The sequence below is a fragment of the Balaenoptera ricei genome, chromosome 10 (genome assembly GCF_028023285.1).
Source record: "Balaenoptera ricei isolate mBalRic1 chromosome 10, mBalRic1.hap2, whole genome shotgun sequence".
Taxonomy (NCBI): Eukaryota; Metazoa; Chordata; class Mammalia; order Artiodactyla; family Balaenopteridae; genus Balaenoptera; species Balaenoptera ricei.
The window spans coordinates 41,299,603-41,323,786 of record NC_082648.1 but is presented as its reverse complement, the minus strand read 5'-3'; the positions used below and the strand labels follow the sequence as shown (position 1 = coordinate 41,323,786).

Genomic DNA, 24,184 nt, shown 5'->3' with positions numbered 1-24,184 from the left:
TTTCTTGCCTTTTAACTTTATGATGTCTTTTGATACAGAATTATAACTTTTATCTAGGAAAAATTGTCAGTCTTTACTCTTAGGCTTCTGGGGCTATGTCCTATGAGGAAAGTTTTCCAAATTAATTTACAAAGTGTTTTCTTCTTTTTTTTTTAAATTTAAAATTTTATTTTTGGTTGCATTGGGTCTTCATTGCTGTGTGCGGGCTTTCTCTAGTTGTGGCGAGCGGGGGCTACTGTTTGTTGAGATGTGTGGGCTTCTCATTGCGTTGGCTTCTCTTGTTGTGGAGCATGGGCTCTAGGGTGCACAGGCTTCAGCAGTTGTGGCACACGGGCTCAGCAGTTGTGGCGTATGGGCTTAGTTGCTCCGCAGCATGTGGGATCTTCCCGGACCAGGGATTGAACCCGTGTCCCCTGCAGGCGGATTCTTAACCCCTGTGCCACAAGGGAAGTCCCTATACTTATTTATTTTAAATCTGTCTTGTAATCCAAACATTTACAAAAAAAACCTCTTTTCACTTACTTGATAGTGAACTTTGAAGCACAAAAGTTTAAAATTTTGATGAAATCCAATTTATCTATCTTTCCTTCTGTCACTTATGCTTTTGTTGTCATTTCTTAGAAACCACTGCCTAATCCCAAGGTCATGAAGATTTTTCTTCTAAGAGTTTTAAAGTTTTAGCTCTTACATTTATGTCTGTGGTCCATTTTGAGTAAATTTTTGTATATGGTGTGAGGTGGGGTCCAATTTCATTCTTTTGCATGTGATTATCCAGTTTTTGCAGCACAATTTGTTGAAACGACTATTCTCTTCCATTGAATTGTCTTGGCATTCTTGTTGAAAATCAACTGACCATAAATTAAGGGTTTATTTCTGGACTCTCAATTCTATTTCACTGATCTATATGGCACTTCTTATGCCAATATAACACGGTCTTGATTATAGCAGCTTTGTAGAAGATATGAAATTGGGAAGTATGTCCTCCAACATTGTTATTCTTCAAGATTGCTTTGGTTATTCTGGGTTCTATATATTTCCATATGAATTTTAGGATATCTTGTCAATTTCTACCAGATATCTTTATCTTTGGGAGGTATTTCTTTTTTTAAAAAAATTGAAATATAGTTTACATAAAATATTATGTTAGTTTCATTTGGGTGATATTTCACTACAAGGAATTCTAAGCATCTAAAATGTGTCTGGAAAGGGATCTCACATTTATTCCTCCCCTGCATCCTAACTCACATACTGAATTTGGCAAATATTCAGGAATCTCCAACTTGGTCCAGGACACTTATCTATATTTTTATCAGTAATCCTTTAAGGTACCCTAGTTTCTTTTTGTTTTTTGTTATTTTTGGCCGTACTGTGCAGCATGCGGGATCCTAGTTCCCCAGCAGGGATCGAACCCGTGACCCCTACGTTGGGAACGCGGAGTCTTAACCACTGGACCACCAGGGAAGTCCAAGGTGCCCTAGTTTCTTGATGTATTTTAGACTATTAAGTGTGAATAGCTCAATATTATATATATAGTAGAAGCTCTTCTTTTTTCTTTTTTTTTTAAACATCTTTATTGGAGTATAATTGCTTTACAATGGTGTGTTAGTTTCTGCTTTATAACAAAGTGAATCAGTTATACATATACATATGTTCCCATATCTCTTCCCTCTTGCATCTCCCTCCCTCCCACCCTCCCTATCCCACCCCTCTAGGTGGTCACAAAGCACCGAGCTGATCTCCCTGTGCTATGCAGCTGCTTCCCACTAGCTAGCTATTTTACATTTGGTAGTGTATATATGTCCATGATACTCTCTCACTCTGTCAGATCTCACCCCTCCCCCTCCCCATATCCTCAAGTCCATTCTCTAGTAGGTCTGTGTCTTTATTCCCGTCTTGCCACTAGGTTCTTCATGACCTTTTTTTTTTTTTTTTTCCTTAGATGCCATATATATGTGTTAGCATTAGAAGCTCTTCTAAAGAAGCTCCATTGAGGGTACTTCCCTGGTGGTCCAGTGGGTAAGACTCTGGGCTCCCAATGCAGGGGGCCCAGGTTCAATCCCTGGTTGGGGAACTAGATCCCACATGCATGCTGCAACTAAGAGCTCGCATGCTGCAATGAAGATCCCTCATGCCACAATGAAGATCTGCATGTTGCAACTAAAGATCCCGCATGCCGCAAATAACATCCAGCACAGCCTAAATAAGTAAATAAATAATAAATATTTTAAAAAGCAACTCCATTGAATAGACTTGCTAGATTAATTAATGTTCTCCATTTCCTCTGAAAAACATATTAAAAAATGCCTGCAACACTCCAGTTGCAGCCAAGAGCTAGTCTCGAGTATACCTGCACACTTATGCTCCCACCAGTTGAACTGTGTGCATACCAAGAGTCAACTGTGGTTTTTCTCCCCAAACAATTTATGCCAGGTTTATTCTGTAATTGCAATATTACAATTTAATGATATATTATTTAAACTAATGGAATATGTATTTTTGAAAAAAGAGCAGTGAGTGCCTCCATGAGATTTACCAGGGGCACCCAAAGCAAACAGTCCCAACCTTTCTACATAAAATGTATCAAGCAAGCATTAAATAAATTTATAAGATATTAAAAAAAAGAGCAGTGGTTTGTATAAAAATGAAATCGAATGCTTTGGAAAAACTCAAACTTTAAAAAATTACACTTTGAATTAAAATGGATGTGATTTAGAAAATTACCATTTTGCAACTATCATAGAAATAATTGAACCATCATTATATACTAAAACTAGTAAGCAAAAGTTTGATGAAGAATAGGGTATTTACGTTTTTTCAAAGTATCTTCCTGGAACTTATTACTAATTACAAAACAAAAATAGTAACTTGACAGTGGAGAAAATTGGAAAACACCACCTTAATCAAATGGTCAAAGTTAACATCACCAATAATGGGACAAAATGACATCACAAGCCTCCTGATGTGATGTATTGAAGACATAATATTGCTTAGTCCTGCCAAAAATATTTAAACCTAATCTATTCTTGAGAAACATCAGACAAACCCAAATTAAGAAAAATTCTATAAAATATCTTGCCTGTACTGTTAAAATTGTCACTGTCATGAAACAAAGCATCAGAGGAATTGTTCCAGATTAAAGGAGACTAAAGAGGCATGCCAACTAAATGCAATCCATATTGGATTGATTGATTAATCAATAATTAATTAACCAATTTAATTGGTTAATTAACCAATCACATAATTGATTAACCAATTATTTCTATTTCTATGATCAGTCTTATCCTTAATTGTATCCTAGAAGGAAAAATTTTGTTCTAAAGGACATTAATGGGACAATTGGCAAAATTGTAATATAGACTATAGATAATTAAATAGTATTGTATCAGTGTTAAAATTGCTGAGTTTGATACCTATACTGTGGGTTGTTATCTAAGAAAATGTTCTTATTCTTAGGAAATACAAACTGAAATATTTGAGAGTAAAGGATATAATATGAGCAGCTTATTCTCAACTAGCTGAGAAAAAAATAGATGTTTATATATAGATATGTAAATATATAAATTATATATATATGGAGAGAGAGAGAGCAAGCAAATGTGGCCAAATATTAACAATTGACTAATTTGGGTAAAGGGTATAGGGAATTTCTTTTGTACCAGTCTTACAACTTTTCTATAATTAAAAAAAAATTAATTTATTTTTGGCTGCGTTGGGTCTTTCTCTAGTTGTGGTGGCTTCTCTTGTTGCAAGGCATGGGCTCTAGGTGTGTGGGCTTCAATAGTTGTGGTGGGCAGGCTCTAGAGCACAGGCTCAGTAGTTGTGGCGCACAGGCTTAGTTGCTCCGTGGCATGTGGGATCTTCCCGGACCAGGGCTCGAACCTGTGTCCCCTGCATTGGCAGGCGGATTCTCAACCACTGCTCCACCAGGGAAGCCCTCTATAATTTTGAAATTATATCATGAAAATACATTTTAAAGATGGTTAATTAACCATAAAGTTTATTTCCTTTCCCTCCTAAATTTGCTAAAATCACATCAAAATAACAACAACAATAATGGCATTAACCTTCAAGGTCAAAGAGAGAGAGAGCAAGGATACAATAGCAAGATGATATATTTCAGTGGAAATATCTTTTGAAAAATGGAAAGTAGATAGAGGGGTAGTAACGAATTTATCAGAATAGGAAAAGTTTTAACTTAAGTGTCTGCAGTGGAGGATACACCTAGAATTGAGCTAATTCATTTGGGAGGCTCAAACCTTAGAATGTAGCAGGTACCACAGAAGGCAGGAGTAAAGACTAGGTCCGAGAACAGGAAGGTGGTCACTGAAACTCTGTTTACAGAGCATGTGGCACAACCAGGCAAACCACTATGCCCCAACAAGGAGATAAAAGATTTCTCTGTCCAGCAATCCCACTTCTGGCTATATATCCAAAGGAAGTGAAAACAGGATCTTGAAGAGATATCTTCACTCTCATGTTCATTGCAGCATTATTCACAATAGCCAAGATATGGAAACCTAAGTGTCTGTCAATGGATGAATGGATAAAGAAGATGTGATGTATATATATATATATATATATATATATATATATATATATATATATATATATATATATATATATGCCATGGAATATTATTCAGTCATGAGAAAGAAGGAAATCCAGTCATTTGCAACAACATGGATGAACCTTGAGGGCATTATGCTAAGTAAGATAAGTCAGACAGAAGAAGACAAATACTGTATGATCTCACTTAGACGTGCAATCTAAAAAAGCGGAACTCAGAAACAGAGAGTAGAATGGTGGTTGGGGGGTGAGGAGATGAGATGCTGGCCAAAGGGTATAAACTTCCAGTTATAAGATGAATAAGTTCTGGGGATCTAATGTACAGCATGGTGATTATAGGTAATTATACTGCATTGTATACTTGAAAGGTACTGAGAGAGTAGATCTTGAACGTTCTTACCACAAAAAAGAAATGGCAATTACATGACATGATGGAGGTATTAGAGCTAATACTATGGTAGTTATCATCTTGCAATATATTTTAAGCGTATCAAATCAACATATTGTACACCTTAAACTTACACAATGTTATACATCAATTACATCTCAATAAAAGTGGGGAAAAAGAGAGTTCTCTGGAGGAACTGAATCTTGGAGGCACTGCACTCCTGCACAAGATTTACTGTGAGGGACGGCATATGGTGCAAGACTAAAAATACGATGATTAAGTGAAAATCGAGATCCTCAAAGGTAAGACTCAGTGCCCCCTTCTCCTGTCTTGATCCCAGTATGCTAGCAGACAAACATGTAACCAATCCCCAGAGAAGCAATTATAGTGTTCTTCCCTGGAGAAAATGTAGAGATCCAGAGGAAAGCTCCCAGTGAAGCCCACAATGGATAACTACCCCTGCCCTCCAGGCTTCTAGTCAGCTTTTTAGTTCCTCACTCTTAACTTATAATGGAGAGCCAAGGATCACCAGTTATTTGACAATAGTTATCAATGAGGAAAATAGAGATCAAAATAAACTCATAGGAAAAAGGGCGCAGAGGAAACAGAGCTAATGCAGAGAACAGAAGAGAATTTCAAATAAAGTATAATATCCCTAAAGAAAAAAGAAGATATGGAAAAGGAAAACCAGAGGACCAAAAACAACACTTGGAAATTAAAAATATAGTAACCAAAATAAAATGTTCTGATACAAAGGTATGGTGATTTTCCTGTAGGTCCACAGCTTCTTTATTACCCCTCCCCTTGAGTGTGGGCTAGATTTAGTAATTCTCTTCTAACAAACAGAATAAGGTAGAAGTCACAATCACTTCTGAGACTGTCATAAAAAGGCATTGCGGCTTCCTTCCTCCTTCCACTCTCTCTCACTCTCTCTGATCCCCTGCTCTGAGGAAAGTTAGCTGCCAAGTGAGAACACTCAGGCAGCTTATTGGAAGGCCCACGTGGTGAGAAACTGAGGTGTCTTGTCAATAGCCAGAGAGGAACTGAGGCCTCCAGCTATGAGATGACTGCAGCTCCTGCTGACATCCTGTCTGCAACCACAAGAGAAACCCTGAGCCAGAACCAATTAGCTAAACTGCTTCTGGATGCCTGATTCTCAGAAACTATAAGGTAATGAATGTTCATTGTTTAAAGCCTCTATGTTTTAGGGTAATTTGTTACACAGCAATAGATAATTAACACAGAAGGTTGTAAGATAAAATTGAGGAACCTCCCAAAGAGTAAATGTTTTAAAACCCAGAGGAAGCATAGAGAAAGATTAATTAAGTTAGAGGATCAGTTCAGGAGGTTTTAGAGCTGACAAATGGAAGTTCCAAAAGGAGAGAAGAGAGAAAATAGAGAATAAATTAATAAAGAAATAATAAAGAAAAATTTGTCAGAAATGAAGTGCACAAATTTCCAGATTGAAAAAGCTCAGGGAATGTCTATCACAGTGAATGAAAAAAGATCTACAGCAAATTCCAACATGAAATTTCAGAACACTAGGGAACAAAAAGAAAATCAAAAGCTTCTGGAGAGAAATACATCATACACAAAAGAATCCAACTGGAAGTTAGAGGACAATAAAGGTATAACTTCAAAGTTCTCAGAAAATGATTTTCCACCTAGAATTCCATATCTGGAAAAACTGACAATCAAGTGTGAGGGTAGGGCTTCCCTGGTGGCACGGTGGTTAAGAATCCGCCTGCCAATGCAGGGGACACGGGTTTGAGCCCTGGTCCAGGAAGATCCCACATGCTGCGGAGCAACTAAGCCCATGCACCACAACTACTGAGCCTGCGCTCTAGAGCCTGCGTGCCACAACTACTGAAGCCCACGCGCCTGAAGCCCGTGATCCGCAACAAGAGAAGCCACTGCAATGAGAAGCCCGCACACCGCAACTAGGGAAAGCCCACGCACAGCAACGAAGACCCAACGCAGCCAAAAATAAATAAATAAATAAATTCATTAAAAAAAATGTGTGAGGGTAGAATAAAATCATTCTTCACTCAAAAATATACCTCTTACACATTCTTAGAAAACTATTCAAGGATATATTCCAGGAAAGGGAGAGAGTAAACCAAGAAAGAAAACATGGGATCCAGGAAATAGGGAATAAAACTTTGGAGAGAGGCAAAAGCAAGTTTCAGGACAAGAGCTATGCGCCAGGAGTAGGAGAAGGCAGAGTATAGGAGTAGGAGAGAGGAAGTTTGGGAAAAAAGGAATTGGTAGATTATTTGTTGTGTTTTGGTAGATTGTTTGTTGTGTTTTGAGTGATTGGAAAAAATATCATTGGGCATTTAATAGAGCTGCTGAAGAAATTTGTGGAAAAAAGTAATAGTAGTTACCTGGAGAGCTAAGCAAGTAAAAAAAATGGTGGCAATTCTTAACTCTAGGGATAAACAAAAAACTGAACAAAAAAGGAAAAGTTATTATAGTGACATTATTTGGCTTAGCAGTGAACAATTTTTACATATTTGTAAGACTACAAGACTATAGATTTAAACTTGAACGTTCTATTGCTACATCCCAAATGATCACAAATTTAGTGGCTTAAAACAACATCCACGGGCTTCCCTGGTGGCGCAGTGGTTAACAATCTGCCTGCCAATGCAGGGGATGTGGGTTCGAGCCCTGGTCCAGGAAGATCCCATATGCCACGAAGCAGCTAAGCCTGTGTGCCACAACTACTGAGCCCGCAAGCCACAACTACTGAAGCCCACGTGCCTAGAGCCCATGCACTGCAACAAGAGAAGCCACTGCAATGAGAAGCCTGTGCACCGCAACAAAGAGTAGCCCCCGCTCGCCGCAACTAGGGAAAGCCCACGCACAGCAATGAAGTCCAAACGCAGCCAAAAATAGTAAAAAAAAACCCCCCCAAACAAAAAAACAACATCCACTTACTATCTCACAGTTCTGTAAGTCTGGTAGTCTCTGCTTAGTCTAACAAGGCTGAAATCAAGGTGTTGGCTGGGCTGGGGTCTTATGTGGAGGTTCTAGGGAAGAATCCATTTTCAGGTTCATTCAGGTTATTGGCAGAATTCAGGTTTTTGTGGTTATAGGAATGATGCCTTGCTGACTGTCAGCTGGGACACTCTCAGCTCCTAACTGCCACCCACATTGGCATGGAGGCCCCCTGCATCTTCAAAACTGCACATGCTTCCAATCTCTGAATTCCTCTTTTGCTGTTAACTGGAAAAAACCACTCTGCTTTTAAAGGGCTTGTGTGATTAGATTAGGCCCACTCACATAATGTCCTTTTTTCCATGTAAAGTAACAATCACCAGAGTGTTATCCATCATATTCTGAGGTTCCACCCACATTCAAAGGGGAGGGGATTATATAAGGGCAAGGTTCACTGAGGGTCATTCTTAGAATTTTGCTTACCACAAACCTAAAACTGTGACATAACTATACTGGAAAAACTAGGATGAGAGAGGAGGAGCACACGGTATAGTATAAGAAAGCTAAATTTTCAACTCTTATAACAGGAGGGCAATATATAATAACCCAAAATGGAACAAGGGAAATTTGTGGGTTAGGCCAAGTGTGTTTCTCTGAGAGAGGGTGAAGAACTCCTAATTTGGAGACAATAGCATCCCCGTGGCATAATGCCAGGACCCAGCTGGGTGGGGGCAAGCAGGGGAGGGCTGGTGTAGGGCTATTAAGGGATTCCTAGTGTCCGTTAGTGGGATGTGTGAAACAGAGCTGAATACGTGAAACAGAGCTTCTTTGATGGAATTAGAAAGAGAACAGAGAGTGCCCAATGGAGGCCTGTACAAGATCAGTCCTTCTCAATCTTAACGTTGTGCTTTATTTTTTCCCAGTTATCCCCTCCCTTTACCCCAACGCAACTTTTGCTTCAGTACCTGCCCACGCTTAGTTTCCTTCACATGTGTTCTTCATTCTGCCTGGAATACCCTTTCTCCTTCATTTCTGTGCTTTCAAGCAATTCATCTTTTAAGACCTTAATCTTGTCACATTTCCTGTAAACCCTCCCTTTAGAATTAGTTTAGTCACTCAGTATCACTTATTCATTCACTCACCCTACAAATATATTTATTAAACCTCTATTATGTGAGGTACTGCTAGGTATTGTGGATATAATACAGGTCTGATATATACTCACTGCCTACTAAAACTCCTTCAATGGTTCCCTATAAAGTTAAAAGGTTTAGCGTGGCTAACAGTATCCTCAGTTATCTGGGCCCTGCCTAGCTTTCAAGGCCTGCGTCTCACCTCCTGTCTATGCTTTATCTGTACCCAAGGACTTGGAGTTCACTTAATAAGGCTCTCTCAAATCTCTGTTCCTTTGTCTGTGCTGTATTCCCTTGTCATCTACTTGGTTAACTCCAATCATCCTTTAATACTCAGTCCTGGAAGCATTTCCTGTGTGAGGTCTTCTCTAAAGGATCCCCCTATTCTCATTTCAAGTCCAGTAGCATCAGGTACTTCCTCTTTTGTGGTTCCATAGCATTCCATATTTAATTGAATCATACACCATATTGCAAATTTTTTTGTTTGCATGCTTATCTTCATCTGATGGTCAGATATTTTATGGCAGAGAGAGGTCTAATCCTATCCATCTTTGTAACGCCAGTCACCAACATAAAGCCTGACACATAGTTGGTGCTTAATAAATGTTGACTAAATGAGCAAATGAATAAGAATGCACTTATTCACTTGAACAAATTGGGTGTCTTAATAAGGATATTGAATGACAGGAGAGGGAATGGATATCTTCCGTATTCCATAATTTTAACTAGTATAATTGTTAGTCTTGGGGGATAAAACTCTAACCCAAAGTAGGAAAAGTAATGGCTAAGAAGTGGCCCTTCTAACCCTCTATTCTATGTTCCCCTTACTTGTTTCTTCAGTTGTGTCCCTTTTCTTGTTCCGAAAGGAATTTTGATATCCTAATAGATATAAGTTGAAGAAGGCCATCTTGGGTTCTCCCTGTCTTCTTCTGGAATGTTCAGGCGGGAGCACTGGAGTCTGTTTGGTAACCATGGTAATGTCCTGAAGAATTACTATGACTGACACTCCCTTTGTCTAAGGAGGCACAGGATTTATAAGTTCACAGTGGGGCTGGAGTGGCACAGGAAACAAGTGCCAGTTACCCTTTTTCTTGCCCGAGTCTTATTTGCAGAACGCAGTGAGTAGAAAGAGCACTGACCTGGGCTTAAATCTTAGTTTTGCCATACTCTAGGTGTCTGACTTTGAACTGATTAAGCTTCAGTTTTTTAATTAAAAAAAAAGGGCTATGATATCTAGTTCATAGAGTTATGAGAATTAAATGAGCTAATGTATGCAAATTTCCTCAGCATAGTGTTCTGCATATAATGGAACTTTAAATATGTATATAATGCATATAATAAATCTGAATATGGTACTTTCAAAGTTATTTCAAGCAGCAGTGTGCTGAGCCAGTTCATACTGACTTTTGAGAGCTACTTGCTAAATTTTCAGGAATTTTGCGAGCTGGTTGTTAACCCATTATTATTATTATTATTATTACAGATAATTTGTCTAAACTTACAATTGAATAAAATATATTTATTAAAAATAAAGGTAGTGGGCTTCCCTGGTGGCCCAGTGGTTGAGAACCTGCCTGCCAATGCAGGGGACACAGGTTCGAGCCCTGGTCTGGGAAGATCCCACATGCCGCAGAGCAACTGGGCCCGTGAGCCACAATTGCTGAGCCTGCGCGTCTGGAGCCTCTGCTCCGCAACAAGAGAAGCCGCGACAGTGAGAGGCCCGCGCACCGCGATGAAGAGTGGCCCCCGCTTGCCACAACTAGAGAAAGCCCTTGCACAGAAACGAAGACCCAACACAGCCATAAATAAATTAAAAAATAAATTAAAAAAAAAAAAAGGTAGTGAATACTAAAAACTCATCTTTTCCTAATTATTTTATTACATTTTACTATTATCTATGTTCACGAGTTTATTTACATCTTTGTATCTAGATATTCTGTTCTGCTGTTTTCATTATTTTTCCTCTTTGCTTTTCAGTTTGGGAAGTTTCTATTGACATATCTTCAACCTCACTGATTCTTTCCTTCCTCATGTCCAGGGTACTGATAAGCCCATCAGAGGCATTTTTCATTTCTGTTACAGTGTTTTTGATTTCTAGCCTTTCCTTTTGCTTCTTAGAGTTTTCATCTCTCTGCTTACCTCACTCATTTATTCTTGCATGTTGTCCACTTTTTCCATTTGAGTCCTTAGCATATTAATCATAGTTTAATTCCTAGTTTTAAAATCCCAAAGTTTCTGCCATATATGAGTCTGGTTCTAATGCTTGCTTTGTCTCTTTAGACTGTGTTTTTTGCCTTTTAGCATGCCTTGTAATTTTTTTACAGAAAGTGAGACATGATATATTGGGTAAAAGGAACAGAGGTTCTATGTTTATCGGGCTGGGAGTTAGGCTGTGTTTCCTGTTTGTTATAGCTGTAGGTGTCAGAGGCTAAAATTTCCTCTGATGTCCTTGTCTTTGTCTTCCCTGTTGTCTTCCCTGTTGTCCTTCTTTTTTTTAAAAAAATTGATTAATTTTTTTTTTCGCACACACACACTGTATTTTATTTTTACAAGAGATAAATGGACTGACACCAAGCATTGTAAATGGATGACCACAACAAAAGCAACAATGATTGCAATTACCAAACACAAAACACACTCATGCTATGTCATAATATTGGCATTCAGTCCAGTAATCCTCCACTGTAACAGCTCCTTTACTTTGCAGTGAAAATTGATTTGTATATTCTTTGCCTCTGAGTCCTTGTGGGATTTTTTTTTTAAATTCAAACAGAAAGTCACAAAAATTATAATCATCCTCATCAGTTCACTCAGTCCCATGTAATTAATTTTTTTTAAAAGCTGCTGAACTCATAAAAGTGCTAACAAAAGATCAAGATGAAAAAAAATTGATTAATTAATTTTTGGCTGCATTGGGTCTTTGTCGCTGCACGCGGGCTCTCTCTAGTTGCATCAAGTGGAGGCCACTCTTCATTGCGGTGTGCAGGCTTCTCATTGCGGTGGCTTCTCTTGCTGTGGAGCACGGGCTCTAGGTGCGTGGGCTTCAGTAGTTGTGGCACGTGGGCTCAGTAGTTGTGGCATGCGGGCCCTAGAGTGCAGGCTCAGTAGTTGTGGTGCACAGGCTTAGTTGCTCCACAGCATGTGGGATCTTCCAGGACCAGGGCTCGAATCCGTGTCTCCTGCATTGGCAGGTGGATTCTCAACCACTGCACCACCAGGGAAGCCCTAGAAACTCTTTTTTTTTTTTTTGGCTCTCACCATTTTTATTCAACATTGTATGGGTGATTCTACTCAGGGCGATTAGGTAAGAAAGAGAAATAAAAGGATCCAGGCCAGAAGGAAAGAATCAGACCATTTAATTAGTGGTTGCTTAGGGTTGGGGAGTGGGGGTAGGAGGGTGATAGTTAAAGTATAAACTCCTTCTTAAATAGGGTCTGAGTTTATAGTTCTTTCATATGTAGTCACCTGTTATAGGAGCCCAACTGCTGTGTTGGTGAAGTGCAGGGGAGGGGAAGTGTTCTATAATTCTATTAGGTCTCAGTCTGTTAGTGAACTTGTGTCCCTGGTCTGTGACCTTCACAGGTGCTTCTTGTCTTTTATTCCCTCTTAGATGAAACAAGACAGCTATAGGAAGCTGGAGTTGGTTATTTTCCTTCTCCCACATTGGTTAGGCTCTGTTAAATAGTTTCCCTTGAGGGAAGGTCTTTGTTAAGGAGAACTGAATGCTCTGGTATATTTCAAAATGGCTACTTTTTCCCTCTCCCTGCTGGAAGGATGAAGGGATTTTTCTCCAATCTTCATAGTAAGACCTGTGGGGCTCCTAGAGGTAAAAGTCATGAAAATGTGGGCAACCCCTTAGGCTGGGCCTCCAGGAGTTTTTAAAAAAATCTTTCAATCTAGTTCAGTCTCCAGCAATTAGTCAACTGCCCTTTAAGTATTCCTGTCAGTTGCTGGTTCCAGTAGTAGTTTTTGCTCCTAGTAAGCCATGATTCGGTATTCTGCCTGTTCTGACCTTGCCTGTCTCTCTAGTTTTTGTGGTGGAGATTTGCCCTGTCACCTCAATTCTCTGATGGATCTAAGAAGGGTTACTGATTTTCAGTTCGTTCACCTTTTTTGTTGTTGTGAGAACAGGAGTGATAATTTCCAAGCTCTTTACATGTCAGATGGGAAACCAGAAGTCCCTGTCTATTGCATCTGTATGGAGGAAATACTATGTGATGGTATGTTCATCTCTTCCCAATTTCATGATCAGTGATGTCACATTGGTAGTTTGAAATTGACCATGGTGGGAGAGTTTACACTATAGAAATTGGCAAATACTACAAACAAGGTCTTAACTTATTTGTTTTGTTGATTGTCAAGAAAGTGATCAAGAAAATGTTAATAATGTAGATTAAGTTTAAACGTGTATCATATCTGTAGCCATTACATTGTCAAAAGCACAAAAAATTGAAATATTTTTGCAGTATTCAAAAACTATTATCCAATTCAGCAACGATGTTGCTCAAGTCACTGACAAATAAGTGAAGTTCCAACACAAGTCTCAGTTTCACTTTCATCTTATTAATGCAAATGAAAATGTCAACCAGCAATCAAAGCTGTACAGGCATCCCTCATTTTACTGCACTTTGCTTTACTGCACTTTGCAGATACTATGTGTTTTACAAATTGAAGGTTTGTGACAACACTGCATTGAGCAAGCCTACTGGCTCAGACTTTTCCAACAGCATTTGCTCACTTTGTGTTTCTGTGTCACATTTTGGTAATTCTCGCAATATTTCTTTTTCATTATTATTATATTTGTTATAGTGATTTGTGGTCAGTGATGCTACTATTGCAAAAAGATTACAACTCACTGAAGGCTCAGACGGTGGTTGGTTAGCATTTTTTAGCAACAAAGTATTTTTTAATTAAGATGGTGGTTAGCATTTTTTAGCAACAAAGTATTTTTTAATTAAGGTATGTATATTGTTTTCTAGACATAATGCTATCGCACACTTAATAGACTACAGTACACATAACTTATGACTGGGAAAGTAAAATATTCGTGTGACTCACTTTATTGCAATATTTGCTTTATTGTGGTGGTCTGGAACCAAACCCACAGTATCTTCAAGGTATGCCTGTATTCATTTGTCAAATGCCATCATAGGTTGGTTCTTGATTCAAGAGTTTGGCAAAAGTCAATGAAAGCATTCTGTGAGAATCAGTTGGCTATGAGAAATTTACGATAAAGTATATTGTATATTTTAGTTTTTGTAAATTGCATGCTATACATCCTTTCTATCAGTAAATTTTACAATAAACTTATGTAAATATACACATCACTGAACATGGAGTTGGGGATAGTTATGAATAGCACACCATCCTTTCATATTTTAGTTTGGAGGCTATATGAATGTTGGGGAGAAATTGTTTTAAAAGTAGTAAACGGTAATGTGTGACATGACTGAAATATGACATTCACAAGCACAAAACAAAAAAGATCAAACCATGAAATATCATCCTGTACCCAGAATAAGTAGCCTTACAAGTGTGAGTTACAAGGAATGGAGTCCTATTTAAAATTTTAAAAAAGGACAGGAAAATTCCTCTGGTCTAAGATTTTGTCAATTGTTCTTTAAGGGCAATGTATCTGAAAGCTAACATTTTAAACAATAAGCATGTATTGAACACCTACCATATGTCAGATGGTGTTCTGTTCAGGATGACCCTTATGATCACACAGCTAGTTAATACAGTAACTGGGAATTTTTAGGACATTACACTAAGTGAAATAATCCAGTCACAGAAAGACAAGTACTGTATGATTCCACTTATACGAAATATCTAAAGTAGTCAAACTCAAAGAAACAGAACGCAGAATGGGAGTTGTCAGGGCTGGGGGTAGGGGGAAATGGGGAGTTGTTCAATGGGTATAGAGTTTCAGTTTTGCAGAAAGAAAAAGTTGTAGATACCTGTTGCCTAACAATGTGAATATAGTTGACACTACTGAACTGTACACTTAAAAGTGGTTGAGATAGTTTAAAAAAAAAAAAAAAAGAATAGCTGGGCTTTGAAACCAGGCCTGAATCAAAAACTCATGTTTAGCAATTATGTAATCACAGCTGCCTACTTTCAAATAATTTCATCTTCGGTCAAAGAATATTTCCTTTCTCTGATTTACACAGGTCCCCCTCTTCTGTATGGCAGGGTAGCAAGCCATTGGCTAGCAGCTGCATTGCCTGAAGCCTGTCAGATACCAGAACGTTTTCTTGGAAGACTGGTACACAGTCACCATCGCAAATTCAAAATGGAGTCATCAATCCAAGAGATTTAGTGGAGAACCAAACACAGGTCAGAGAAATAGGCAAGAGGGATCTGGGAGAAATAATTTTGGCTGTTTAAAAGACAAAATTCATGATGACATAACTGAGAACGTGCTTTTCTATTAAAAGAAAAAAGTCTGTCATGGAAGAGGTTTGAAATCATAATTTTTTTAATGTTATAACTTGAAGTAAGTATTTTTTCCTGAATTTTTCCAGAGTAAAACAGAGCTACAGCTAATTATAGGCAGTATATGGAAGGGGAGGGCCTGGAGTGGAAGAAAATACTTCTGAGAATGAATTAGAATCAAACTGAGTGGGAGCAGCCATGTCTAGAAATGAAAAAACTCAAAATATTTATTATAAAAGACAAAAGATTCTAATATTACCCAAATTTAATCAAGGTGAATTGACTGTTCCAGAAAAGCAAGAGTACAGCTTGCTAGAATGGAAAGAACAATGGAATTAGACTTGATTTTAAAATCTACACTGGTAAGTGGTGTAGTGTAGGACAAACTACTTAATCTTCCCAAGCCTCAGTTTCTCTATTGTAGGTTGTTGTGAGCATTTGTTTGACAAACACTTATTGACTACTAGGGCCAGGACTGACTGGGTAGGTGCTAGGGATACAAAAATGAAGATGGTATTGTTCTTGCCGTCAACTTCAATATAATGTAATAAATATTATGAGATAATCTACTGAATGTTTTCTGCGTGCCCGGTACTAATATAAATGCTTTTAACTCATTAAATCCTCAATCCTTTTCAGAAACTAAACCGTATGTACTACACCATTTACAAGAGGCACAGAGAAGTTAAGTATCTTGCCTAGGATCAAACAGCCCTCAAACAGCTGGGCTTCATCTTGACAGGTGGCAGGAATTTACAAATCTGTGCATGCGCAGGGTGGGAGTGGAAGCTTTCCACCCGGAAGGAGTTCACCCATTCGCAAAATAGGGATTAAAATATCACTACCTCTTGGGGTTGTGTCAATTAAATGAGATAGTATATTTAAGAGTGAGCATTGTGGTAAGCACTAAATTATTACTATTAATTCCATTTTATTCCTTTAAGTTGGTTCACCGTGGCGAAGAAATGTTTTCAAGGCTTTAGCTACATATTGCAACGCGGCTTTTCAAATGGGTAATTTATACTGCTACCAACAGTGCGAGAGCTTTCCAGTTGCTTTACGTTACGATATACGGTAGGGCTACTCCCTTTGATTACTTTTTTCACTTTTTTACAGTGTCACCCGTTTTCTCTGTCAAGTTCGCGATCTGCCCCGTTTTATACCGTCACCTACGTCACAAGCGAAGTTCTCCGAGGAACCGCCCAGCGGCGCGTGAGCGGACGCCTCATTCCCCGTTGCTCAGAGCGCGAAGGCTGAACCCAGTTCTCGCGGGAAGAGACGTGCTTTTTTTTGAACGAGAACTCCTAACCGCACCTTGCCTCTCAAGGGTCACATGACTGGCGCCTGCGTCCTCGACCCAAGGTTTTTCGTGATCGCCTGCTGCCTGTTAACTCGGCTACAGATTGACCCGAGGTCCGTTCCGGAAGTAGATTCTTTAACTTAGCAACCCGTCTGCGGAAGCGTGTCACAATCTAGCCGTCCTCCCCTAGCGGAAGTTTGTCACGTCGCAGTTGCCTCCGCACAGCGGATGTGTGTCGCCGCTTAGGTGACGCTGGGAAGTGCTTGCAGCCGCCGCCGCTGCCTTTTGGTTGAAGCATTATGGAGGGAGAGAGGAAGAACAACAATAAACGGTGGTATTTTACTCGAGAACAGCTGGAAAATAGCCCATCCCGTCGTTTTGGCCTGGACCCAGATAAAGAACTTTCTTATCGCCAGCAGGCAGCCAATCTGCTCCAGGACATGGGCCAACGTCTTAACGTGTATCCTTGCGGCCTAGGCCTTCGGCCTTGGAGTAGGTCCCGCCCTGTTCGGGCGTCCAGGCTTCAAGGTCTGTCAGACAGAAGGGAAGAGGGTGGGCAGGGACTGGATGTCTAGTTAGGAGAGCCTACGATGGGGCGAACTGAAGTTAAGCGTTCGCTGGAGGGAAGCGAGGCCGAGTTAATTTCCCGCTCGCTCACCCGTGCCATCAACCTTGCTGGGAACGCGTATCCTTCCCGCTTTGTGTTTTAACTCCTCTTCCTAGTAGTCTGTTTTCGGTGTGTTCTGATCTCCTACTCTGGTGACTTCGAGATTCTGCTTTTCTCTTATGCCCTAGGGATCTGGTGGAGATTTCGCCGTTGATGGCTGCCTCTTGAACTTTGTGTGTAAGGAGAGTTTTGAGAAATTTCGATACCTGAAGGTCTTATTATAAAGAGAGTGGTCTAGAATTAATGCCCCAGCTTAGGCTTAAAATCCGTTCCTTCCCCTTACTAGTTGTTTAAGAAACTTGTCGAATTCTTGGTTTTCTTGTCTGTAAAATGGGGGTGATAACTCATGAATCTGATTTCTATGCCCAACACAATGCTTGGCACTCATGTTAAAGTAGCTACTGTTAAGAGTTTTATAGCATTTCAGAGGATGTCAGTGTAGATTTGTAGGGATGTAGACCTACAGATCTAATGTTCTAAAAAACCTTTTATAAAATACTGGGTTTTAAAGTTACTCAGAGTGCTAATGTATATTCGTTTTCCTCATATTTCAAAGATTTAGTGATTTTTTTTTCCCTTTAAGTGTTTCTGTTTGTCAGAAAACCTCATTTTGTAGCAGAGAAAGCTATATAAAGTTCTTTCCACTCCGGAAGTGAAAATTTATTCGTGGGTGCAGCTTCCATTTAAATGTGTTGCTGGCTGTATGTTTGTGTCTTAAGGTTGTGCTCACTTAAAAAGAGGTGTCCTCTTTGGTGCCCGTATCCAGTTTGTTTCCTAAGCATCCAGTCAGTACTGAGTTAAACCTTTTTTTTTTTTTTTTTTTTTAATTCTGTTTCAGTGCATCCTAGCACTTTCCTTTTTACATGTGTGTTATTAAGGTTGTTGCCATCGTGGTATTGTCTCATCTCTGTATATCCCACATTGTTTTCTGAGGTCTTTATGATAAGACATTCAAAAGTTTTTCTTTTCAAGGGAACCCTTGTACACTGTTGGTGGGAGTGTAGCTTGGTGCAGTCACTGTGGAAAACAGTATGGAGGTTTCTCAAAAATCTAAAACTAGAACTGCTGTTTGACCCAGCAATTCCACACCTGGGTATATATCTGAAAAAAACAAAAACACATATTTGAAAATACACATGCACCCCAGTGTTCATAGCAGCATTATTTATAATTGCCAAGATATGGAAGCAACCTGAATGTTCATTGAAAGATGAATGGATAAAGAAGATGTCGTATATATACACAATGGGATACTACTCAGCCATAAAAAAGAATGAAATAATGCCATTTGCAGCAACATGGATGTACCTAGAGATTATCATACTAAGTGAAGTAATCAGAGAAAGACAAATATCATGTGATATCATTTATATGTGGAACCTAAGAAATATAACACACTAGTGAAAACAAAAAGGCATACTCACAGATATAGAGAACAGACTAGTGGTTACCAGTGGGGAGAGAAGGGAGGGGCAAACTACTGGCTGTAAGTTAGGCTATAAGGATTTATTGTACAACAAGGGGACTGTAGCCAGTATTTTGTAATAACTGGAAATGCAGCTCTTTAAAAATTAAAATCAGAAAAAAAGTTTTTCTTTTCAGTGAGTATCAAATAATTCACTGAATGAATATCAAATCATAGTGTTTCTGGTCCCAGGGATCACCTTATGAGTGCCAGAGAGAAGTAGAACTGAAAAGGTAATTGCTGGAGCTTAGAAGGTGAGGAGATAAGTGGAGACATACCTAGGGGGAAGATCAGGGAGGGTGTTGTAAATCATGTGAAGAGATATCCTGTGCAAGTATATCACCTTGGCAGGATTTTCAGTAGTCAAGTAACAGGTTTAGGTCTTGTATAGTTCTGTTCATATTCCTTCTTGATCCACATGCTGAGAGGCTTTGCTTGTTTATTAATTCAGCAACTTTATAGTGAATATGTTACATATAAGACAATGTGTTAAGTGTCAATTGGAGGTTAATTGATGAACAGATTTGCTTTTTAATTCTTAGAGGAAAGTATGATTTTTTTTTTTAAGTTGATGTACAACGTTGTGTTAGTTTCTGGTTTACAACAAAGTGATTCAGTTATACATATATATACATAGTCTTTGTTTTTTTTTTTTGCCACCACACGGCTTGTGGGCTCTTAGTTCCCCGACCAGTGATTGAACCCAGGCCCACGGCAGTGAAAGTGCTGAGTCCTAACCACTGGGCCACCAGGGAATTCCCTACATATTCTTTTTCATATTTTTTTCCATTATGGTTTATTACAGGATATTGAATATAGTTCCCTGTGCTATACAGTAGGACCTTGTTGTTTATTATATATATAGTCATTTGTATCTGCTAATCCCAAACTCCTAATTTATCCCTTTTCCCCCTTTGGTAACCATAAGTTTGTTTTTTATGTCTGTGAGTTTGTTTCTGTTTCATAAATGAGTTCATTTGTGTCATATTTTAGATTCCACATTTAAGTGATATCATATGGTATTTGTCGTTCTCTTTCTGACTGACTTAATATGATAATCTCTGGGTCCATCCATGTTGCTGCAAATGGCATTATTTCATTCTTTTTTATGGCTGAGTAGTATTCCATTCTGTATATATACACTACATCTTCTTTATCCATTCATCTGTTGATGGAAATTTAGGTTGTTTCCATGCCTTGGCTATTGTAAATAGTGCTGCTATGAACGTTGGGGTGCATGCACCTTTTCTTTCTTTTTTTTTAAAATTTATTTATTTATTTGTTTTTGGCTGTGTTGGGTCTTTGTTGCTGCGTGCGGGCTTTCTCTTGTTGCGGTGAGTGGGGGCTGTTCTTCGTTGAGGTGCGCAGGCTTCTCGTTGTGGTGGCTCCTCTTGTTGCGGAGCACGGGCTCTAGGTGAGCGGGCTTCAGTAGTTGTGGCATGCAGATTCAGTAGTTGTGGCTCACGGGCTCTAGAGCACAGGAGTAGTTGTGGCACATGGGCTTTGTTGCTTCACGGCATGTGGGATCTTCCCGGACCAGGGCTCGAACCTGTGTCCCCCACATTAGCAGGTGGATTCTTAACCACTGCGCCACCAGGGAAACCCTGCAGGTACCTTTTTAAATTATAGTTTTCTCTGAATATATGCCCAGGAGTGGGTTTGCTAGATCATATGGCAACTCTATGTTTAGGTTTTTTTTTTTTTAAATTAATTAATTAATTTTTGGCTGCATTGGGTCTTCGTTGCTGCGCACAGGCTTTCTCTAGTTGCAGCAAGTGGGGGCTACTCTTTGTTGCAGTGTGTGTGCTTCTTATTGCGGTGGCTTCTTTTGTTGCGGAGCATGGGCTCTAGGCACACGGGCTTCAGTAGTTGTGGTGCGCGGGCTCAGTAGCTGTGTCTCATGGGCTCTAGAGCGCGGGCTCAGTAGTTGTGGCACACGGGCTTAGTTGCTCTGTGGCATGTGGGAATCTTCCCGGACCAGGGCTCGAACCCGTGTCCTCTGCATTGGGAGGCGGATTCTTAACCACTACTCCACCAGGGAAGTCCCTGTTTTTAGTTTTTTAAGGAACTCCATACTGTTTTTCACAGCGGCTGCATCAATTTTCATTTCCACTAACAGTGTAGGAGGTGTCCCTTTCTCCACACCCCTGAGAGGTAAGTATGATTTTCATTTAGGGGCATCCACTGTGCTTGGCTGCATGGTCCTTTTGGGAGGATATAGAGGTTGTAGTTTTGGTAATTGTACTGCCTGTCGTTTTGGGGCCTTAACTTGAACATTTTAGCTCACAATTGACCATCAACACTGCTATAGTGTACATGCATCGATTCTACATGATTCAGTCCTTTACACAGTTCCATCGAAATGTAAGTATAATTTTTTTATATGGTGTAATCCTTTTGTGATTAATCTCAACTTCATATTTCTTTTGTGGTTGATCTTTGCTGCTGAACTGGGATTTGAAGTTTAGAGTTTATGATTGATCACTTTCATTATGTGTCACACTGCTGTTCTGAATCCAGCCTTCCAGTTTTCCTGTGAAGTGTCTAGCTAGTTGTTTAGCTTTAGTGCATCCTTAGAGTAGGTGGATTCTCTAATAAAATAGATTATTGAACATTTAAACTTAACGTTTTTGGATTGGGAGAGTAACATTAAAGGGGAGTAGCATTACACTTAATTTAAGTGTAATTTTTGAAATTGTTAATAATAATATGGGCACCGGAAAACAAGTGAGTGTTAAGTCATTTACATTTTCTAAAAACCTTTGATAAAATTCCCATCAATGACCGGTTGGAAGGGGAAGGTACATTATGTGATGACTCGGGGATGACTTTTAAGACAGAAAAAAGAAAATAATAGTAATAAAGGGATTTTTTTTTTCTGGACAGAATTGTAAATAGTGCTATTTTCAGTTTTGCTACCTGAAATGGTACTATTTAACATTATTGTAAATGACTTCGAAGCGAGTGCATAGTGATATCCCGGTTGCAGGTAAGCTTATATTTGTTTAATAAAATCACAAGGTAATAGGGCTAAACTTGAACACTTCATATGGATTTGTGAGTCAAATATTTCATTATTTTTTTAAGAAAAGGTTACGTTTTGAGGAAAGGTGTTTCAGACTTTTCCTTAAGATGATAGTTTTTGTTTTTTTTTTTAATAAATTTATTTATTTTTGGCTGCATTGGGTCTTCATTGCTGCGCTCAGGCTTTCTCTAGTTGTGGTGAGCGGGGGCTACTCTTCATTACGGTGTGCGGGCTTCTTGTTGCGATGGCTTCTCTTGTTGTGGAGCACGGGCTCTAGGTGCCTGGGCTTCAGTAGTTGTGGCACGTGGGCTCAGTAGTTGTGGCTCGTGGGCTCTAGAGCACAGGCTCAGTAGTTGTGGTGCATGGGCTTAGTTGTTCCGCAGCATGTGGGATCTTCCTGGACCAGGGCTCAAACCCATGTCCCCTGCATTGGCAGGCAGATTCTTAACCACTGTGCCACCAGGGAAGTCCCAGGATGATACGTTTTGAATTTTTATGTCATAGGAAGAGAAACTGGAAAGTTAGATATTGCTCTTGTAAGATATTGGTGGACTCAGTATTGGGAGTAATTGCACAGGAAATCTTTAGAGTGTGGATTAACTATACCCAATTTTTGCTGATTATTCAATCAATTGGGCTGTCTCCTACCCTTAACCTCCCTACCTCCTCTGATTGCAAGGAACACACTCTTAATAAGAGAGAGAGAAGCATTTAATGAGGCTGTCTGATAGCTCTAGAATAGAAAGTAGTGGATAAAGAACGGAATTTGAAGAGGAAGTCCATAGTTGTCTTGCCCATTATGAAAGTTTTCTACATTTCTTTTATTATGGTAAAGGTTTGAAATACAGGGTGAACTACATCTCAAGTCAGTTTGTCCACTCTATGCATATGTATGTGTGTGTGTGTATGTATATTTTCCCTACTTTTACCTTTTAAATTATATCTTGTTTTATTTTCTATGCGTTTATCTTAGCAGGGACAGAGACTCACTTTTCTGTGTATCCTCTAAAGCACTTTCAGTAAACTTGTTGAATGAATGAATGATCTGGTAATTATCCAATATAAAGAGATTCTTCTGGAGTTTATGACCTTTTCCAAAATCCAGTGGTTCTTTTAATTTGAGGTTATTGGTCCTCTTTAGAGAATTGATTTTAGGCACATTCTGGAATTAACAGATGAAAAATATCACTCCTTTAGTATGTTAATTCTAAGAGTTTAGCTGTGATGAATCCAAATTCAAATTTAAGGGGACTTAATACATTGTTGTGGCATTGAAATGTAGTATGTAGTGTGAAGTGCTCATACATTTTTCTTGTTATTTTTTCTTATTACAAAGGTAGTAAGTGCTCATGGTAAAAATTAAAACGATACAGAAATGCGTAAGGCAGAAAGTGAAAGCTCTTCTGTAATCCCATCCTCCAGAAGTAACCTTTGATAAACATTTTGGTAATAGTGTCTCAGACATTTTTCTGTGCATATAGTACCAGCATTTATGTATTTCTATAAAATCACTTCTTACTGTACCACTCTTACACAATTGCCTTTATTACTTAACAGTATGTATGTATTGGACATTTTCTTATTGGTTTCTCATTTTAAGTGGCCACATAGTATTTATTTGAGTAGTTGCTATAATTTATTTTACCAGCTCTCTATTGGCGGATATTTGGGTTGTTTATAGCTTATTGTATTATAAATAATTTTACATAAGATAGTCTGGTACATATATCATGCACTTACATGACTATTTTATAAATTCCTAGAGGTGGAATTGCTGTGTCCAAGGGTATGCATTTAAAAGATTTTTTTGTGTCAGTTTGCTCTCCTGAAAGATTATATCACCATACATCGTTTCTAGCACTGTGGGGGAGGGTTCTTTCCTCTGCATCCTCACTAACAACAAATACACATTACTTCAAGAAATATTAAGTTCTAACTACTTGTCAAGCACTGGGGATAGAGTGGTGAGCAAGATAGTGGAAGTCCTAAGTTATTTTCTTAATTTACATTTCTTCAATTAGTGAAGTTGAACTTCTTATGCCTATTGGTCATTGTTCTTCTTGTGAAATTGAAGAATTGGACTTAAAAATAGTCTGTTGTTTCTTTTTGCCCGTTTTATTTTTTTTGATTTTCTCATTTATATGAGCTCTTTATATATCAGAGCCGTATGTCATGTGCTGTGAATACTATTCTTGTTTTGTTGTAACTCTTCGTTTATAGTGTTTTGAAGCCTAGAGTTCTTGCCTTTTTTAAAAAAATTTA

General features: G+C 38.8%; 2 protein-coding genes across 3 annotated transcripts in view; one reads left to right on the top strand and one right to left on the bottom strand.

The window, feature by feature from the left end:
- SPMIP11 (sperm microtubule inner protein 11) overlaps positions 1-24,184 on the bottom strand; it is a 107,562-nt gene that overhangs the window by 15,322 nt on the left and 68,056 nt on the right.
- CCNT1 (cyclin T1) overlaps positions 16,989-24,184 on the top strand; it is a 28,831-nt gene continuing 21,635 nt past the window's right edge. For both annotated transcript variants that reach the window (XM_059935793.1, XM_059935794.1), the window contains exons 1-2: positions 16,989-17,225; positions 21,180-21,261. In XM_059935793.1, the coding sequence (XP_059791776.1) occupies positions 17,065-17,225; positions 21,180-21,261 (243 nt within the window). In that variant the 5' untranslated portion in view covers positions 16,989-17,064. The remainder of the gene's footprint in view (positions 17,226-21,179; positions 21,262-24,184) is intronic.